At 52.1% G+C, this 21,479-nt stretch overlaps 1 protein-coding gene across 2 annotated transcripts in view; it reads left to right on the forward strand.

The window, feature by feature from the left end:
• The window catches only part of MAPK8IP1 (mitogen-activated protein kinase 8 interacting protein 1), a 409,187-nt gene that overhangs the window by 187,810 nt on the left and 199,898 nt on the right, over positions 1–21,479 (forward strand). For both annotated transcript variants that reach the window (XM_078684384.1, XM_078684385.1), the window contains exon 3: positions 10,002–10,220. In XM_078684384.1, the coding sequence (XP_078540510.1) occupies positions 10,002–10,220 (219 nt within the window). The remainder of the gene's footprint in view (positions 1–10,001; positions 10,221–21,479) is intronic.

Raw genomic sequence — 21,479 nt, forward strand, 5'->3', positions numbered from 1 at the left:
TTAGTAGTATTTCACTTTGCCTCGTGCACTCTGTTTACATAGGTCTGTCACCAGTGCTTAGTAGTATTTCACTTTGCCTTGCGCACTCTGTTTACTTAGGTCTGTCACCAGTTCTCAGTAGTCTGTCACTGTGCCATGTCCACTCTATTTACCTAGGTCTCTAACCAGTGCTCTGTAGCCTGTCACTGTTTCACGTGCACTCGGTTTACATAGGTCTGTAAATAGTGCTCTGTAGTCTGTCTCTATGCCACGTGCACTCAAGTTAAATAGTTTGTCAGCAGCCCTCATTACCCTGTCACAATGCCTCATGCACTCTGTTTACACAGGTCAGCCACCAGCACTCTGTAGCCTGTCACTCTGCCTTGTGCACTCTGTTTACACAGATCTGTCTCCAGCACTCACTAGCGTGTCACTGTGCCTAGTGCACTCAGTTTGCACAGGTCTGTCACCAGTGCTCGGTAGTATTTCACTCTGCCACGTGTATTCTGTTTACTTAGGTCTGTCACAAGTGCTCAGTAGTATTTCACTCTGCCTCATACACTCTGTTAAGACAGATTTGTCACCAGTGTTCTGTAGTCTGTCAGTGTGCCTTCTGCACTCTGTTTACACAGGTCTGTATCCAGTGCTCAGTAGTATTTCACTGTGCCTCGTGCACTCGGTTTACACAGGTCTGTTACTAGTGCTCAGTAGTATTTCACTGTGCCTCGTGCACTCTGTTTACACAGGTCTGTCACCAGTGTTCTGTAGTATTTCACTCTGCCTCGTCGCTCTGTTTACTTAGGTCAGTCACAAGCGCTCGATAGTCAGTCACTGTGCCAAGTGCACTCTGTTTACATAGGTCTGTAACCAGTGCTCTGTAGTCTGTCACTGTGCCACGTGCACTCTGTTTACATAGTTTGTCAACAGCTCTCTGAAGCCTGTCACTCTGCCTCGTGCTCTCTGTTAACACAGGTCTCGCACCAGCACTCAGTAGCCTGATATTCTGCTTCATACACTCTGTTAACACAGGTCTGTCACCAGCGCTCAGTAACTCAGCACTGTGCCTTGTGCACTCTATTTACATAGATCTCTCACCAGCACTTTGTAGCATGTCACTCCGCCTCATGCACTCTGTTTACTCAGGTTTGTCAACAGCACTCTGTAGCCTGTCATTCTGCCTCATGCACTCTGGTTTACACAGGTCAGTCACCAGTGCTCAGTAATGTTTCACTCTGCATCCTGCACTCTGTTTACATAGGTCTGTCACCAGTGCTTATTAGTGTTTCACTCTGCATCCTGCACTCTGTTTACATAGGTCTGTCACCAGTGCTTAGTAGTGTTTCACTCTGGTTCCTGCACTCTGTTTACATAGGTCTGTCACCAGTGCTTAGTAGTATTTCACTTTGCCTTGTGCACTCTGTTTACTTAGGTCTGTCACCGGCTCTCAGTAGTCTGTCACTGTGCCATGTGCACTCTATTTACCTAGGTCTCTAACCAGTGCTCTGTAGCCTGTCACTGTTCCACGTGCACTCGATTTATATAGGTCTATAAGTAGTGCTCTGTAGTCTGTCACTGTGCCACGTGCACTCAAGTTAAATAGTTAGTCAGCAGCCCTCATTACCCCGTCACAATGCCTCATGCACTCTGTTTATACAGGTCTGTCAACAGCTCTCTGTAGCCTGTCACTCTGCCTCGTGCTCTCTGTTAACACGGGTCTCTCACCAGCACTCAGTAGCCTGACACTCTGCGTCATGCACTCTGTTTACCTAGGTCTTTCACCAGTGCTCTGTAGTTTTACACAACTCTGCCTCGTGCACTCTGTTAACACAGGTCTCTTACCAGCGCTCAGTAACCTGGCACTGTGCCTTGTGCACTCTATTTACATATATCTCTCACCAGCACTTTGTATTTCACTCTGCCACATGTATTCTGTTTACTTAGGTCTGTCACAAGTGCTCAGTAGTATTTCACTCTGCCTCATACACTCTGTTTAGACAGATTTGTCACCAGTGCTCTGTAGTCTGTCAGTGTGCCTTGAGCACTCTGTTTACACAGGTCTGTATCCAGTGCTCAGTAGTATTTCACTGTGCCTCGTGCACTCTGTTTACACAGGTCTGTCACCAGTGTTCTGTAGTATTTCACTCTGCCTCGTCGCTCTGTTTACTTAGGTCAGTCTCCAGCGCTCGATAGTCAGTCACTGTGCCCCGTGTTCTCTGTTTACATAGGTCTGTCATCAGTGCTCTGTAGTCTGTCACTGTGGCTCGTGCACTCTGTTCAAACAGGTCTGTCACGAGCACTCAGTAGTCTGTCACTGTGCCAAGTGCACTCTGTTTACATAGTTTGTCAACAGCTCTCTGTAGCCTGTCACTCTGCCTCGTGCTCTCTGTTAACATGGGTCTCGCACCAGCACTCAGTAGCCTGATACTCTGCTTCATGCACTCTGTTAACACAGATCTCTCTGCAGAGCTCAGTAACCCGGCACTGTGCCTTGTGCACTCAATTTACATAGATCTCTCACCAGCACTTTGTAGCCTGTCACTCCGCCTCATGCACTCTGTTTACTCAGGTTTGTCACCAGTGCTCAGTAGTCTGTCACTGTGCCTTGTGCACTCTGTTTACACAGGTCTGTATCCAATGCTCAGTAGTATTTCACTCTGCGTCGTGCACTCTGTTTACATAGGTCTGTCACCAGTGCTCATTAGTATTTCACTGTGCCTCGTGCACTCTGTTTACACAGGTCTGTGACAAGCGCTCAGTAACCTGGCGCTGTGCCTCGTGCACTCTATTTATATAGATCTGTCACCAGCGCTTTGTAGCCTGTCACTGTGACTCATGCACTCTGTTTACACAGGTCTGTCAATAGCGCTCAGTAGTATTTCACTCTGCCTCGTGCACTCTGTTTACATAGGTCTGTCACCAGTGCTCTGAAGTCTGTCACTGAGCCTTGGGCGCTCTGGTTACACAGTTCTATCACTAGCGCTCTGTACTGTGTCACTGTGCCTCATGCACTCTGTTTACATAGGTCTGTCACCTGCGCTAAGTAGTCTGTCACTGTGCCTTGTGCACTCAATTTACATAGTTTGTCACCAGCGCTCTGTAGCCTGTCACTTTGCCTTGTGTACTCTGTTTACACAGATCTGTCACCAGCGCTTAGTAGTCTGTCACCGTGCCTCGTGCACTCTGTTTACACAGGTCTGTCACCAGCTCTCAGTTATCTTTCACTCTGCCTCATGCACTCTGCTTACATGGGTCTTTCACCAGCACTCAGTAGTTTGTCACTCTGCCCCGTGCACTCTGTTTACACAGGACTGTCACCAGCGCTCAGTAGTCTGTCACTGTGCAACGTGCACTCAATTTACATAGTTTGTCACCTGCTCTCAGTAGCCTGTCACTCTGCCTCATGCACTCTGTTTACACAGTTCAGCCACCAGCACTCTGTAGCCTATCACTCTGCCTTGTGCACTCCGTTTACACAGGTCTGTCACCAGCGCTCAGTAGTGTGTCAATGTGCTTTGTACACTCTTTCAACACAGGTCTCTCAACAGCACTCACTAGCCTATCACTGTGCCTTGTGCACTCAGTTTACACAGGTCTGTCACCAGTGCTCAGTAGTATTTCACTCTACCACGTGCACTCTGTTTACTTAGGTCTGTCACAAGTGCTCTGTAGTCTGTCACTCCGCCTCCTGCACTCTGTTCAAACAGGTCTGTCATCAGCTGTCAATATACATAGTTTCTCACCTGCTCTCGGTAGCCTGTCACTCTGCCTCATGCACTCTGTTTACACAGATCAGTCACCAGCACTCTGTAGCCTATCACTCTGGCCCGTGCACTCTGTTTACTCAGGTCTGTCACCAGTGTTCTGTAGTCTGTCACTGTGGCTCATGCACTTTGTTTACACAGGTCTGTCACCAGTGCTCAGTAGTGTTTCACTCTGCCTCGTGCAATCTGTTTACATAGGTCTGTCGCCAGTGCTTTGTAGTCTCACTGTGCCTTGTGCACTGTGTAAGCACAGGTCTGTCACCAGCTCTCTGTAGCTTGTCACTCTGCTTCATGCACTCTGTTTACACAGGTCTATCCCCTGTGCTCAGTAGTCTGTCACTCTGCCTCGTGCACTCTGTTTACAAAGGTCTGTCACCAGTGCTCTGTAGTCTGTCACTGTGCCTCGTGCACTCAATTTACATAGTTTTTCACCAGCGCTCAGTAGCCTGTTACTCTGCCTTGTGCGCTCTGTTTCCATAGGTCTGTCACCAGTGCTCTGTAGTCTGTCACTGTGCCTCGTGCACTCAATTTACATAGTTTTTCACCAGCGCTCAGTAGCCTGTTACTCTGCCTTGTGCGCTCTGTTTCCATAGGTCTTTCACCAGTGCTCTGTAGTCTGTCACTGTGCCTCGTGCACTCAATTTACATAGTTTTTCACCAGCGCTCAGTAGCCTGTTACTCTGCCTTGTGCGCTCTGTTTCCATAGGTCTTTCACCAGTGCTCTGTAGTCTGTCACTGTGCCTCGTGCACTCAATTTACATAGTTTTTCACCAGCGCTCAGTAGCCTGTTACTCTGTCTTGTGCGCTCTGTTTCCATAGGTCTGTCACCAGTGCTCTGTAGTCTGTCACTGTGCCTCGTGCACTGAGTTTACACAGGTCTGTCACCAGCGCTCAGTAGTATTTCACTCTGCCTCATGCACTCTGTTTACCTAGGTCTGTCATCGGCACTCTGTAGTCTGTCACTGTGCCTTGTGCACTCTGTTCAAACAGGTCTGTCACCAACACTCAGTAGTCTGTCACTGTTCCACGTGCACTCGGTTTACATAGGTCTGTAAATAGTGCTCTGTAGTCTGTCACTGTGCCACGTGCACTCAAGTTAAATAGTTAGTCAGCAGCCCTCATTACCCTGTCACAATGCCTCATGCACTCTGTTTATACAGGTCTGTCAAGAGCTCTCTGTAGCCTGTCACTCTGCCTCGTGCTCTCTGTTAACACGGGTCTCTCACCAGCACTCAGTAGCCTGACACTCTGCGTCATGCACTCTGTTTACCTAGGTCTGTCACCAGTGCTCTGTAGTCTTACACAACTCTGCCTCGTGCACTCTATTAACACAGGTCTCTCACCAGCGCTCAGTAACCCGGCACCGTGCCTTGTGCACTCTATTTACATAGATCTCTCACCAGCACTTGTAGCCTGTCACTTCGCCTCCTGCACTCTGTTTACACAGGTCTCTCACCAGCACTCAGTAGCCTGACACTCTGCTTCATGCACTCTGTTTACATGGGTCTTTCACCAGCACTCAGTAGTTTGTCACTGTGCCTCGTGCACTCTGTTTACATAGTTTGTCACCTGCTGTCAATAGCCTGTCACTCTGCCTCATGCACTCTGTTTACACAAGTCAGCCACCAGCACTCTGTAGCCTGTCACTCTGCCTTGTGCACTCTGTTTACACTGGTCTGTCACCAGCGCTCAGTAGTGTGTCAATGTGCTTCGTTCACTCTGTTCAAACAGGTCTCTCATCAGCGCTCACTAGCCTGTCACTGTGCCTAGTGCACTCAGTTTACACAGGTCGGTCACCAGTGCTTTATAGTCTGTCACTCTGCCTCGTGCACTCAGTTTACACAGGGCTTTCACAAGTGCTCAGTAGTATTTCACTCTACCTCATGCACTCTTTTTACATAGGTCTGTCATCAGAGCTCTGTAGTCTGTCAGTGTGCCTCGTGCACTCTGTTTACACGGGTCTGTCACCAACAGACACTGTCGCACAGGGCGCCACCAGCGCTAAAGCCGACCCTGACTGTGCCTTGTGCACTCAGTTTCTGTAGCCTGTCACCAGCGCTCAGTCGCCTGTCACTGGCCCCTCCTCCAGCCCTCTCCTCCCCCACCTTCGATAGAAAATGTGCATGAAGCTGACACCCCGGGGTATCTTCCGCGGTACAAGTAATATAAATACAAGGTGACTGACGGGCCGGCTCCGAATGTAGAGGGAACGTGAATGAAGGTGACAGCGCCGGTGGGCGCTGCCGCCAGAATGAATATATATGAATATTCACTCCGCCTCCCACCTGTGGGCGCTCTCTTCCTGTCTGCCCACGAATGAGGTCGTAAGTAGGCCTGGGCGACAACTTCCGTTCCGTTCCCGGAATTTGCGGAATTTGGGTAATTTCACGTTCCGCGGAGAACGCGAAATTGCCCAAAATTCTGCGTTCCGCGACATTGTTGCTTGTTCGCGTTCTCAAAATGCGTGTTCGGGAGATATTTCCCCCCGAGCACGCAAACAGCTATTGCGAACATTAAAAATACATCGCGAACAGCAATTCGGTGTGGTCGCAGAATTTCTGAGTGTTCGCTGAGGTTTTTTTACCGTTTCGCAGAGATTTGCGTAACGCGATTACGCAAATTCCGCCACCCCTAGTCGTAAGGTCTGAAAACTACTGCCCCCCACACGGTGTACGCCAGGTGTTATTGCCCTGACCCCTCCCAGCCCCCGCCGCCCCAGCAGCACACTGGAGTGAGAAGTGATAAAGTGTGGCTGCCCTAATCAGACTGATAGCGTGGTCCTACTCTCGCCCCTCCCCCCCACCATTAGTGTAGCATCGTATTGTGTGACTGCCCCCCCTATAATGCTGCGTGACGCCTGCCCCCCTTCATTCAATGGCGCGTGACTCCTATTCTTGCCATCCAGCGTGCCTGCCCCCACCCTGAGGTCATGCAATGTGACCCCCCACCACACCACGTGGTGTAATAACCCCCATGCAGCACAGACAGTATGACTGCCACACCCAAACTGATGTCATCATATTAACCCCCCCTCCTACTCTGACGTCATGCGTTGTGCCACTGGGCTGAAAGGGCTTCACCCCCCCCAGCCCCACCCCTGCCGTGTGTCTCAGCCCATGCTGCTGGGGTCTCGGCTGGGCAGTGTCTGGAGTCTTATCTCTGGCACACCCGAGTTTTTCTCAGGTCTGTAACCTCTTGAGCACTCATGACGAGGTCAGCTCGTCATGAGCCACGGCGCTCCGGTGCTCATGACAAGCTGAGCTCGTCATGACCGCGCCCGCTAGATGGAACGCTCGCACGCTGGGCAGATTCCCCTGCTGTGCTGAGCGTTCCATTGTAACGGGCATGGTCATGACGAGGTCAGCTCGTCATAAGCCACGGCGCTCCGGTGCTCATGACAAGCTGAGCTCGTCATGACCGCGCCCGCTAGATGGAACGCTCGCACGCTGGGCAGATTCCCCTGCTGTGCTGAGCGTTCCATTGTAACCGGCATGGTCATGACGAGGTCAGCTCGTCATGAGCGCCGTAGCTCATGACAAGCTGATCTCGTTATGAGCAGGGGGGCGCTGTACGCGCCCCCCCCAAGCACAGCGGGGGAATCCCGCCAGCGGCAAAGGGGTTAAAGACATTTGCATATTTACATACCTTTGTAAACTGGTTACCAAGGCTTACTGTTTTTTTTTCTGGTTCCAGTACACCTGGGCCCACACTCTGCCTACTGCTTACCTTTGTATTTTACATTTACTGCGGTAGTGTGAGAATGCATTTAATCAAAAGGAAAATAAAGTAGGGTTGCCAAAAATGCCGGTTAATTGTTGTTTAAAGAGCCCTCAAAGACCTGTCTTGACACTAAATAGAGTTATAAATAAAAAAGTATGTATTCATTTGGTCGGAGTTTTATATAGCGCAAACTAGACCCGAGGCATCAGAGCGCTTTACAGGAGCACCAGTTTCGTTACAGATGAACACATTCATTTTTTGTTGTCATTGCAGGGACTCGAACCTGGTTTCCGAGGTTGACCGCTCTAGCCATAAGGCCACATCCGTAACGTGACTTTTCTGTCTTTGTCCCCTTTAATTATCAGTCATGGATCATGCAGGCAGCCCTAGAACACATTTAAAAGTGCTTTCTATTTATAATTCCTGTTCAAAGTATGCACAGACAAGTGCTGAAAATACAGCTTTAGGTGACTGTTTAATTTTGCACCATCTGAGACATAAAAATAATGAGTTGGCAACTCTAATCACAAGACTGGGAGTTTGCTGCAGGATCTGCACATTATTTATTTCCTCCACCCTGATCTCAGATTAATGCCATATTAGCAATAGTTTAACTTATTTCTGAAACCCTACGCGCCGTCAATAACAAAACGAGTAACTTCAAATGTCTGGGAATGCACCCCGCACTCAGACAACTCACTCCTCATTCCAGCCCTTCACGTTCACGCTCACCCTGCACTCACACCATTCACCCGCTCGCCATGCACTCACAGCGATCAGCATGCACTCACACCATTCACCCGCTCACCCTGCACTCACAGCGATCACAATGCACTCACAGTGATCACTGTGCACTCACACCATTCACCCGCTCACCCTGCACTCACAGTGATCACTCTGCACTCACAATGCACTTGCGCTGTTCGCCCTGTACCTCACCCTGCAGTCCCACGAGCACACTACTCACCTGCACTCATGTGACAGTCCACTCACCTGTCCTGCTCACTCTATCTCACTCAAACAAGCCCATCACTAACCATGCATTCATTTGTCCCACTCTGCACTTACATTCGCACCCCAATCCATATGGTCACCTCACTCTCCCTGCAGTCCCTCCTCTCACCCTACTCTCACACTGTCGCATCACTCACCGCGCACTCACATAGGCACTCCTGCCACCCACACAGTGCAGAGGGTTAATGTGCCTGCTACAAAGAGCGTGTACCATGCAGATCACAGAAGTGAGTGTGAGTAAACTACGGTAGCCCTATAAAAAAAAAAAATGATTGCCAGAAAGGTGCTATAGAGAGATGAGGGGCATTGTTGGTGAGTGGTAGTGAGGGAATCCATGGAGAAGGAAGAAATGAGGGAGGGGCACCAAAAAAGGCTGTTGCACCCTGTGCATCCGGTGCTAGGGCCAGCCCTGGCTGGGAGTGTTAGCCCACCCACCCCCCAAAGTTCGGGTCTAGTTGCGCCCCTGGCAGTACCCCCCCCCTTTCATTCCATAAAGCGTTATTCAAAGCTCATGCCATCCAGTGTTTCTGCCCCCACCCCGGTGGAATGTACTGTGACCCTCCCCGTGTCATGCAGTGCACTGCCCCCCCCTCTGATGTCACTTTGTATCTCTTCCTCCTACAGCCCCTCCCCCTTCCATGCAGTGTGACTCCCAGGTGATGTCATGTAGGCTGACCCCCCCCCGCCCCCTCCACCCTGGTTAATGCTGGGTGAGTCATCATCACCCCATCCCTCCTCCTCCCCCCCCCCCCCGCTCCCCCCACCCGGTGCCCGGCTGTCCCTCCTCTCACTGTGAGGCTGGTTGTTTCTGGTACTGTCCACTGCCCCCTCCCTGTGATGCCAGGCTGTACCCCCCTCCCTTTGACGCTGCGTGCCTCTGGTCCTGTCCACCCCCCCCCCCTCCCTCCCCTGTCACGTGCCTCCGCCCGCCCTGTGATGCTGGGAGCCTCTGGTCCTGTCCACTGTCCTCTCTCCGTCTGGTGCCAGTCCGTGCCCCCCTCCTCTGGTGCCAGTCCATGTCCCCCTGTGATGCTGTGCCCCTCCCTCCCTCCCGCTGGTGCCAGTCTGTGCCCCCTGTGATGCTGGGAGCCCCTTGTGCTGACCGCTGTCCCCCCTCCTCTGGTGCCAGTCTGTGCCCCCCTCCTCTGGTGCCAGTCTGTGCCCCCTGTGATGCTGTGCCCCTCTTGTGCTGACCGCTGTTCCCCCCTCCTCTGGTGCCAGTCTGTGCCCCCTGTGATGCTGTGCCCCCCGTGTGATGCTGTGCCCCCCTCCTCTGGTGCCAGTCTGTGCCCCCTGTGATGCTGTGCCCCTCTTGTGCTGACCGCTGTTCCCCCCTCCTCTGGTGCCAGTCTGTGCCCCCCGTGTGATGCTGTGCCCCCCTCCTCTGGTGCCAGTCTGTGCCCCCTGTGATGCTGTGCCCCTCCTGTGCTGACCGCTGCCCCCTCTCTCTCCCTCTGGTGCCAGGCTGTGCCCCCCCCTGTGATGTTGTGCCCCCCCTGTGCTGACCTCTGCCCCCTCTCTCCCCAGGCGCACGTGATGTCGGAGCCCCCGCGGCCGGCGGGGGGCGCTGCGGGCCGGATCCAGGCCGAGATGCTGGAGCTGGACCTGATCGACGCCGGGGACGAGCCCCCCGATGAGCCCCCGGAGCCCCGCACCGAGCCACGCACCGAGCCCCGCGCCATGGAGCAGCGCCGGCCCAAGAGGCCCACCACCCTCAACCTCTTCCCGCAGGTGCCCAGGACGCAGGTGAGGGGGCACGGGGGGCAAGGGGGGCACGGGGCCGGGGCACGGGGGGCACGGGGCTGGGGCATGGGGGGCACAGAGGCACGGGGGCGGGGCATGGGGTGCCATGAAGGCACAGGGGGCATAGACACACACCTCCCTCAACCTCTTCCCCCAGGTGCCCAGGACCCAGGTGAGGGGGCATGGGGTCACAGGTGGGCACTGGGACTGGGGCGTGGGGTCACATGAGGGCATGAGGGTAGAGGGGGTACCTGGGGCATAGAAACCCGCCACCCTCAACCTCTTTTCCCATGTGCCCAGGACCCAGATGAGGGGGGCACAGGGTAGGGCATGGGGTCATATAAGGGTACGGGAGCCCGGGCATGGGGTCACAGGGAGCATGGAGACCCACCACCCTCCACGTATTCCCGCAGGTGCCCCTGACCCAGTGAGAAGGGCATGGGGGCAACGGGGTGCAGATGGCATGGGGCAGTACTGGTCCAAGGAGCCCCTGTCACCAATCTCTTCCCGCAGCGCTTTTGCCCCTAGAAGGAGGGTAGGGGTCGGGGTACATGGGGGGGTCAGGGGCGGCTTCGGAGGTACCCACCCAGATTGCCCTCCGCATTCACTCTCTTCCTGGGATACCCAAGACCTAGGGTAAGGGGGGCAAGAACGACATGGCGTCTTAAGGAGTTTTGGGGGGGCATGGGGCAGGACCGCCCAAAGCAGCCCTCCCCCTCAGCTTCCTCCGGCAGGTGGCACTGCAGGGGTCTGGGCAGAGGGGGCAAGAAGCAACAAGGGGGCAAGAATGATGGAAGAAGGGTGGCTATTGGGGCAGGAGGACCTGCAGACCGCAAGCCACGGGTGGGTGTGGGGGGGCATGTGAAGTCTGGGGGGAGGGGCTAGAGCTTAAAACATGCAGACCATGGAAATGCTGGCAATAACTCCTTCCGGTAAGAGGTGTGCGGCAGGTTGGGTTTGTCATGTGTGGTTGACTTCCTTTGTGGTTGTTCTTGAAGCCGCAGTGTGTGGTCAGTATTAGATTATTGCACGTATTGTGTTGTGTTGCACTGCATTGTTTTTAGGTCTAGCCTGGCCTGCACTCTTCTGCCAGGCATGCTGTATTCGAGTATGGACTTGACGCTCCGCCCACATTTTTCATTGGCTTGTGCTATTCTCCTATGTAAATGCTGGCTTCTGATTCGTTACTAGGCTTGTTAGTCCCTCCTTAGTACCGTATTGTCTTCATTTGTAACCTCCCATGAGCACTGGCCCTTTTACTACTGTAGTAACTCAGTACGTCTTCTTTAGTCTAGAAACACTATTTTCTTTATTGAGTTTCTCCTGCTGCAGGCAGGACATGCTTTCCTGAATCATTCAGCGCGCCATGCCGGCTTTCACTTTCCACGCAACTGGGGGCAATGGCGGCCGTTTCTTTGAAGTGAAATAGGTCTCGCATTTACAAGAGTTTGAGCTATTGGCATTGTAACTGACAATGCCTTTTATTTATGTGTTAGATATCAAAATATATAAATAAAAGGCATTGTCATTTACAACGACAGCCAGGAGTAAAGTTAGTAAACAAATAAATAAAACTATTTACCTGGCGCTTGCTGCATCGCCGAGTTGGCGATGCAGCGAGCGCAAGGTAAATAGTTCTAATTATTTAGTGGCGGGACGTGGCGCTTCTTCCGCGCCTTCTTTGGTCGTGTGACTTTCTGGAGTACGTGAGCACGCACGTTTTTTCAGCTTGTGAATCTTTAGTTTCCTTGGCAACGCTTTGCTAGGAAGGTTATGGAGTTTGGCTATGATCTGGTTTCCCTCTCAGGGCCCGTGTGCCAGGTGTGGAAGTTATTATAAAAGCACTTTTACATCCTTGTGCCTGGACGGCTGGAGAACATTGTTTCCTCTGGTTTTTTTTGTTTCTTCTTTGCTGTTTTCAGTAACGTTTTCACCAATTTAGCACAGTGAAGAATGTGAAAGTTTCATATGTTTCTGCATTACTCAGCGTTGTTTATTTATTGAAATAATGAAGTTTGCTTTTGTGATGTCAGTGCATTATATGCTTCGGGTTATCTTTGTTTACAGGGTCATCTGCTGATTGCTTTGTTTTCTCATGTTCTTCAGGTCAATTGTTCGACTTGCTATCCACTGGTGTACTGTTATTAGCTGTGCTCGCTTTCCTGCCTTGTTCATTGTGAGGGTGCTGTGATTTCTGCTCTTGGAATTTAGTGAGGCTATCATTGATTTTCAGCCTATTTTATTGTACTGCATTTGGGTACTGAGTTTTGCTGAGGTTAGGGTCATGTTCCCTGTTGCAGAATTGTGGGGTTGTGTGCTTGATACTGAGTTATAGAGTTGTGTATCCGACTGCTGCGTGTAGGGGTGTGTACTTTGAGGTGTGTTGCATGAGATGTGAAGTTCTGTCAGGTGTACAGCGTAGTGTTTGCGTTATAGGTTGAGTGTCCTAGAGTTTATAGTGTAATGTATGCGCAGGTTATGTATGTGACAGGTGTAGTATACTGTGCTTTGTCTGTGTGGTTGCATGCGGTGTGCTTGTATCTTTACTTCTGTAAGGAAGGGGGATGGGTGAGAGAGATTTCAAGGTTGTTTATTGCTTTAGGGAGTAGTGTTTATCTATCCTTTTCATGACTTAATCTATTCTTGACCTTAGGAACGAGCTATTTATAATTTGGTGAATATTAATGTAAATAATGATTTAGCATTGTTCTATCTATTGTTTCATGATTTTCGTGGAGTAGAGTTCCATCTACTCTTTTTATGTTTTAATGCATTTATGATATTATGAATGTTATATCTACTATTTGGTGACATTTACGTATTTAATGATTTTGCAACCTTCTACCTTTGTTTCATCTTTAGTCGGTTGAATTCACATTTCCACATTTCTGCTTGTAATTTTATCGCCTTTTTCTTCATTTTGGTTACAAGTATTATCTTTGTTCTGTGCATTGCTTCTCTCTTTTGTTTCCGCAAGAAAAGGGGATACTTTGTGGCTTAACTGTTGCCTTTCCTTTATCTACTTCTTTCCCATTGCTCAGCCAGGATGAGTGCTGGATGCTTGGTGATGTCATGGAATGCACAGGTGCCTGGTGATGTCATGGAATGCATGGGTGCCTGGTGATGTCATGGAATGCACAGGTGCCTGGTGATGTCATGGAATGCATGGGTGCCTGGTGATGTCATAGAATGCACGGTGCCTGGTGATGTCATGGAATGCACGGGTGCCTGGTGATATCATGGAATGCATGAGTGCCTGGTGATGTCATAGAATGCACGGTGCCTGGTGATGTCATGGAATGCACAGGTGCCTGGTGATGTCATGGAATGCATGGGTGCCTGGTGAGGTCATAGAATGCACGGTGCCTGGTGATGTCATGGAATGCACGGGTGCCTGGTGATATCATGGAATGCACAGTGCTTGGTGTAGGGTGGAATGCTGGATGCTTGGTGATGTCATGGAATGCACAGGTGCCTGGTGATGTCATGGAATGCATGGGTGCCTGGTGATGTCATAGAATGCACGGTGCCTGGTGATGTCATGGAATGCACGGGTGCCTGGTGATGTCATGGAATGCTGGATTGCTTGGTGGTATCATGAAATGCACGGGTGCCTGGTGATGTCACGGAATGCATGGGTGCCTGGTGATGTGCTGAGTGTCAGTTGGAGTGTGCAGGCTGAACAGCAGGGAGGCTATTCCTGGTGGGGCTATTAACTATCTTACTTACCATCATATTTATATGTAACTGAACCTAAATAAACCATCCTGTTATAACTAGGCCTGGGCGGTAAATTCCATTCCGCTCGTGGAATTTGGGGAATTTTGCATTCCGCGGAGTATGTGGAATTGCCAAAAATTCCGCGATCCGCGGCTTCATGGAATTTTTTGCTTGTTCGCGCTTTCAAAATGCGTGTTGCTAAGATATTTCCCCCCGAGCATTCAAACAGCGTTCGCAAACAGAAAAAAAGCATCGTGAACGGGCGGAACAAGCAATTCCGCGTGTTTGCGGAACTCTGTGTGCTTGCAGAGATTTTTTACCGTTTTGCGGAGCTTTGCGTAGCGCGACTATGTAAATTCCACCCATCTCTAGTTATAACCTACAATTTGCCTACTTCTGGACTTCTTTTGGATTACAACATTAGAGCTTTCTGCTCTCAAGACTGGCAAAGGGCTCAGGTACGAGACGCCAATTTCTCTTGGGAAAGGGAGTTTTTTACCCACACTTTATGTTGGGAGAAACTGGAAGATCTGCAAACAGTGTGTCTGTAAGCTGGTGCTCGCTGTGAAACGCACCGCTCTCCGGTTCGGGACTCTCTGGAGGAGATCTGCCTGCTACGGGGAGGTAGCGGCCACCTGCTGGGAGCCACCCTCGTGACGGCGGAGGGACATTAATTGTACCTGAAGGGTGGAGGGTGGACGGCTAAGGAAGGCGGCAGCTTGCTTTAGTGAGAGAGTCCACGGAGTCTGATAGAGGCTGCATGGGACCCGAGAACCAGGAGACGCTGCACCTCACCGAAGAACCAGGGGCGCTGTAGGGGGCTGCACCTCACCGAAGAACCAGGGGCACAGCACCTCGCCGAAGAACCAGGGGCACAGCACCTCGCCGAAGAACCAGGGGCACAGCACCTCGCCGAAGAACCAGGGGCGCTGCACCTCACCGAAGAACCAGGGGCACAGCACCTCGCCGAAGAACCAGGGGCACAGCACCTCACCGAAGAACCAGGGGCGCTGCACCTCACCGAAGAACCAGGGGCGCTGCTGGGGGCTGCCCCTGTCCTGAGAGGCCGGAGCACTGCTGGGGACTACACCTGTCCTAAACACCTGGGACGCTGCTGGGGACTTTACCTATTCCGACAACCAAGGGTGCTGCTCGGGCTGCACCTTTCCTGATAGCCAGGGGTGCTGCTGAGTGCTACACCTGTCCTAAGAGCCGAGGGCGCTGCTGGGAGCTGCACCTGTCCTAAGAGCCGAGGGCGCTGCTGGGAGCTACACCGGTCCTGAAAGCCGAGGGCGCTGCTGAGTGCTACACCTGTCCTGAAAGCCGAGGGCGCTGCTGAGTGCTACACCTGTCCTGAAAGGCGAGGGCGCTGCTGAGTGCTACACCTGTCCTAAGAGCCGAGGGCGCTGCTGGGAGCTGCACCTGTCCTAAGAGCCGAGGGCGCTGCTGGGAGCTACACCTGTCCTGAGAGCCGAGGGCGCTGCTGGGAGCTACACCTGTCCTGAGAGCCGAGGGCGCTGCTGAGTGCTACACCTGTCCTGAAAGGCGAGGGCGCTGCTGAGTGCTACACCTGTCCTAAGAGCCGAGGGCGCTGCTGGGAGCTGCACCTGTCCTAAGAGCCGAGGGCGCTGCTGGGAGCTACACCTGTCCTGAGAGCCGAGGGCGCTGCTGGGAGCTACACCTGTCCTGAGAGCCGAGGGCGCTGCTGGGGGCTGCACCTGTCCTGAGAGCCAGGGGTGCTGCTAGGGGCGCCACCTGTCCTGAGAGTCGAGGGCGCTGCTGGGAGCTACACCTGTCCTGATAGCCAAGGGTGCTGCTGAGTGCTATACCTGTGCTGAGAGCCAGGGGCACTGCTGGAAGCTACACCTGTCCTGAGAACCAGGGGTGCTGCTGGGGGCTGCATCTGTCCTGAGAGCCAAGGGCGCTGCTGGTGGCTGCACCTGTCCTGATAGCCATGGGTGCTGCTGAGTGCTATACTTGTGCTGACAGTCAGGGGCACTGCAGGGAGCTACACCTGTCCTGAGAACCAGGGGCGCTGCTGGGGGCTGCACCTGTCCTGAAAGCCGAGGGCGCTGCTGGGAGCTACACCTGTCCTGAAAGCCAGGGGTGCTGCCGGGGGCTGCACCTGTCCTGAGAGCCGAGGGCGCTGCTGGGGGCTGCACCTGTCCTGAGAGCCGAGGGCGCTGCTGGGAGCTGCACCTGTCCTGAGAGCCGAGGGCGCTGCTGGGAGCTACAACTGTCCTGAAAGCCAGGGGTGCTGCCGGGGGCTGCACCTGTCCTGAGAGCCGAGGGCGCTGCTGGGTGCTGCACCTGTCCTGAGAGCCGAGGGCGCTGCTGGGAGCTACACCTGTCCTGAGAGCCGGGGGCACTACTGGGAGCTACACCTGTCGTGAGACCCGAGGGTGCTGCTGGGAGCTACACCTGTCCTGAGAGCCAGGGGCGCTGCTGGGAGATACACCTGTCCTGAGACCCGAGGGCCCTGCTGGGAGCTACACCTGTCCTGAGACCCGAGGGCGCTGCTGGGAGCTACACCTGTCCTGAAAGCCAGGGGTGCTGCCGGGGGCTGCACCTGTCCTGAGAGCCGAGGGCGCTGCTGGGTGCTGCACCTGTCCTGAGAGCCGAGGGCGCTGCCGGGGGCTGCACCTGTCCTGAGAGCCGAGGGCGCTGCTGGGTGCTGCACCTGTCCTGAGAGCCGAGGGCGCTGCTGGGTGCTGCACCTGTCCTGAGAGCCGAGGGCGCTGCTGGGAGCTACACCTGTCCTGAAAGCCAGGGGTGCTGCTGGGGGCTGCACTCTGACCACTGAGCCAAGGGAGACGGTACCCACCAGAGAGTCAGGTAGACTGCAGCTGACCAAGGACCAGGAGGCTGCATTTATCAGCGGTAATACAGAAGACTACTAGCAGCACAGAGCTTCTCCTCAAGATGATCTTAGCAGGCTCCCTGCTGCTACTTGGTGAGTAAGGTCAAGTTTTTCCTACCCTGGGGCTGCTCAGTACAGTGATTTCGCCAAACTTTCATTCGATGGTGTGATGCTTTCTGGGAGCTGGGGCCTTGTGTTGCATCAACTGAAATAATTGAACTAAAATACTAGATTACAGCCTGTGCAAAACCTAAAATTGTTTGCAAAAAACATTGAAAATTCATTTGGAAAATGCAAACGCTACTTTTAGGAGGCGTTCCTGCGCCGGAACGCCTCCCCCACCCACCCAGCCCTGCCCAGCCTAGATGCGTCACGTTGTAAATACCCCACAGCATGGCGCTGGCTTTGCGCCGCATCACAAAAGTGATGCAACAGCAGCGTAAATGGCTTGTAAATGTGGTGTGTAATAATTGTATAGCTCTTCAATCCCTGGCGGCTCAGCACACAGGATAATGTGCTGCTGGGCCAAACACTTATAAGGGCCAAAAGACGAGGCCTATTGGCTAAGGCAATGCTTGTTGGTATTCGCGTTCTCCTCCTCGTGTTACTTCTCCCCCAACCGTCTGCTGTGCTGCTTCTCGCTACACCCCATCCCGATCATCAGTTTTACATGCTTTTTGTAATAAGCACTTTCCTGCACTTTCTTAAAAAGGCGCTTTCGCGCGACTTTTTTTTTATTTACTGATCCATCGTAGAACAGCCAAAAAAAAAGGAAAAAAGAGTTTGTGTCCTTTTGTGTTTTAAATACATGCAGCATGCTGCACAGCCTGGCTGAAAGAAGGTTCCATGGGCCAGACCTAAGGGCTTTGCCAATGCTTGTTCTAAACAAACCTCGACCAGCTCCTTGGCTGCCAGGGCTTAGGAAATGTGACTAGACTTAAAGGCTTAAGATCTGATGAGCTTAGATGGGAACAGAAGGAGTCGGGGGAGGGGGAGGGAGGAGTGTCGGGAGGTGGGGGGGGAGGCTGTGCTAAGGCACCTTCTCACCTCCTGAGCCCGGGGTGGGGGCCGCAGAGGCGTTGAGCTCAGCGTGACCCCGTTCCCAGCAGGAGTGGGGCTAGGAGGGGGGCCAGTGGGTCATTGTACCAGGCGGCGGACGGGCTACTGAGCTGACATGTACTTTAGTACCCCGTGATAGCCTCTCCACCTAGATCTGGGTATTATAGTGGCAGCACGTCACAGAGCTGCCATGCTACTAATATGGACAGCACTTCACAGAGCTGCTATGCTACTAACTGTTCCCATGAGGCACAGGGTCAAGACTGATTTGCATATGGCCATGTCTGAACTGGGGTGGCATGTTGAGCAAAATAACGATGGATTCAACCCAGATCTGTGACTGGGGGTGAATGTTTTGCCATTGTGCAACATTCCGTCCATCAATTGTTGTTTTTGCATTTGTCACCCCGAGTGGGCTGGGTATGCTCAGACGTGAGTCCCATGCTCTCCACACCACTGGAGTCAAGCTATCCTGGCTGATGAAGACTGATAGCCAGAAACCGGTCCCAGGATGCTTGATTCTGGACCAGGGAAGACATGGCTTGGCAGTTCGGACTGGACTGTTCCCATGAGGCACAGGGTCAGAGCTGATTTGCGTATAGCCAGTGTCTAACCCAGGGTGGTGTGGAGTGCAAAAAAACGATGGATTTAGGCCCAGATCCTTGTACTGGGGTATGACATTGTTCTACATTCTGTCCATCAACTGTGTTTTTTGCAATTTCACCCCGAGTGGGCTGGGGATGCTCAGACGTGAGTCCCAGGCTCTCCATGCCACTGGAGTCAAGCTATCCTGGCTGATGAAGACTGATAGCCAGAAACCGGTCCCAGGATGCTTGATTCCAGTCCAGGGAAGACGTGGCTTGGTAGTTCGGGCTGAACTGTTCCCATGAGGCACAGGGTCAAGACTGATTTGCATATGGCCATGTCTGAACTGGGGTGGTGTGGTGAGCAAAATAACAATGGATTAAACCCAGATCTGCGACTGGGGGTGAATGTTTTGCCATTGTGCAACATTCCGTCCATCAATTGTTGTTTTTGCATGCTTCTAATATGGACAGCACTTCACACAGCTGCTATGCTATTAATATGGAAAGCACTTCACAGAGCTGCTATGCTACTAATGGTGCCTGCACATCTCAGCAGAGCTACTTTTAGTGTTATAGTGCCAACACGTTTCAGAGCTGCTATGCTACTAATGGTCTTCTTCACGACAGAGAGTGAGAGAAGCAGATCAGTTGCAATCTCCCAAGTATCATCGCATCACACAAGTCAACTGCTGCTGTCTGTATATCCCTACGGGATGTTCAGACAAATCTAAGAACATATGAAATAGACAGGAAGAGTGTGAATAGGTCCCGCTTTGGTCACTTGTTAAACCTAGAACTAACTTTGGGTGATGGGATATCCAAAGATATTGGAGAAGACGCCTCACTCACTTATCGTGACATGCTTCATCACAGGCGTCTTTCCACTCCCAGGTAAGATGGTACTACCTGGGCGGACTCAACCAAAGGATGTTATGGGAGTTCTTATATAAAATATTAACTGGCCATGCAGGGAACCAGATGAGTGAAGTTAAAAATTCCTACAGGTATACCCAAACAGTAAGTTTATTCCTAGGGTACCTGGGGTACTGAATAAAAATGTGATACTCACAAAGGGGTTTTCCTTTTGAACGTTATTGGTTGAAGTTTACCCAGGTCAGACTGCCAACATGTTTCGGCCCACAAATAGAGCCCTCACGGGTCTGGGGCCTTCTTCAGGGCTAGAATCTCTACTCTAGGGGGTCCCTGCTCTAAAAATCATCATGTCTTTCATGTGGAAAGAGGCCTAATACGCTGACCTAGTTTATTCCACCAAATCATATGAAGCCACCAGCGTTGCTGGCTTTTGAAAAAGCAGTGACTTTGGAGGTTGACAGATTGAAAGATAATGAAAAAAGATTCTTTAACAACGTGACAAGAATTGATTGAGATGCCATCACCGAAATTGATAGGATGAGTGGCATCATAATAAAACCAGCTGACAAGGGTGGTGCAACAGTGCTAATGCCACTGGAAATGAACCGCAGCGAATGCAGGATACTGCTGGATGATCCCCGTAATTACAAACGTCTTTCAAGCGATCCAACCAGAGGGTTGGTAAGGATCATACATGGTATGGTGAATTCAGCAATGGAGAAAGGTTGGATCACAGCAGCAGAGGCAGATTTTTTAACCCCTCCCATGCTGGTGACGGAACCGCTCCGTCACCAGCCACGGACGCGCTGTGCTGATGACGGAGCGGTTCCGTCACGGCCCTGCGCTGGACGTTCCATTGAGCGGGCGGGGCCGTGACGGAACCGCTCCGTCATAAGCACAGCGCACCCGAGGCTCGTGACGAAGCGGTTCCGTCACGAGCATGGGAGCGCCGCGCGGCCGCCCCACCCCCCTAGCGCTGCGGCGGAATTGCTGCCGCAGCGAAGGGGTTAAAAGAAGAGAACCCAAAGATACTCTACTTCTACATCCTGCCCAAGGTACATAAAAACAAGAACCCTCCGACCGGCAGGCCAATCATGTCCGGGATCTTCTCCAATATCTTTGGATATCCCTTCACTCAAAGTTAGTTCTAGGTTTAACAAGTGACCAAAGCTGGACCTATTCACACTCTTCCTGTCTATTTCATATGTTCTTAGATTAGTCTGAACATCCCGTAGGGATATACAGACAGCAGCAGTTGACTTGTGTGATGCTATGCCACTAATGGTGCCTGCACATCTCAGCAGGGCTACTTTCAGTGTTATAGTGCCAGCGGTTCTCAGCAGGGCTGCTATACTCAGTGTTACAATTCAAGCACTTCTCAGCAGGGTGCCATACCTAGTGTTACAGTACCAGAACTTATGTGCAGTGCTGATATACCCAGTGTTACAGGACCAGCACTTTTGTGCAGCACTGCCATACTCAGTGTTACAGTACCAGCACTTCTCAGCAGTGTTTCCATACTCAGAGGTACAGTGCTACCGCTTCTCAGCAGCACTGCCATACTTTGTGTTAGAGTGCCAGCACTTTTAAGCAGGGCAGTCATACTCAGTGTTACAGGGCCAGCACGTCTCAACAGCGCTGCCATACTTAGTGTTACAGTACCAGCACTTCTCAGCAGTGTTTCCATACTCTGAGGTACAGTGCTACCGCTTCTCAGCAGCACTGCCATACTTTGTGTTAGAGTGCCAACACTTTTAAGCAGGGCAGTCATACTCAGTGTTACAGTACAAGCACTTCTCAGCAGTGTTTCCATATTCCGAGGTACCGTGCTACTGCTTCTCAGCAGCACTGCCATACTTTGTGTTAGAGTGCCAGCACTTCTAAGCAGGGCAGTCATACTCTTTGTTACAGGGCCAGCACTTCTCAACAGTGCTGCATACTTATTGTTACACTACCAGCACTTTTCAGCAGCCATACTCATAGTGTTACAGCGCTAGCAGTTCTCAGCAGGTCTGGCATACTTAGTGTTACAATGCTAGCAGTTCTCAGCAGGGCAGTCATACTTAGTGTTACATTACCAGCACTTTTCAGCAGCCACACTCAGTGTTACAGTGCTAGCAGTTCTCAGCAGGACTGGCACACTTAGTGTTACATTATCAGCAC

This window comes from Lissotriton helveticus, chromosome 3_2 (assembly GCF_964261635.1).
Source record: "Lissotriton helveticus chromosome 3_2, aLisHel1.1, whole genome shotgun sequence".
In the NCBI taxonomy this organism is placed as follows: Eukaryota; Metazoa; Chordata; class Amphibia; order Caudata; family Salamandridae; genus Lissotriton; species Lissotriton helveticus.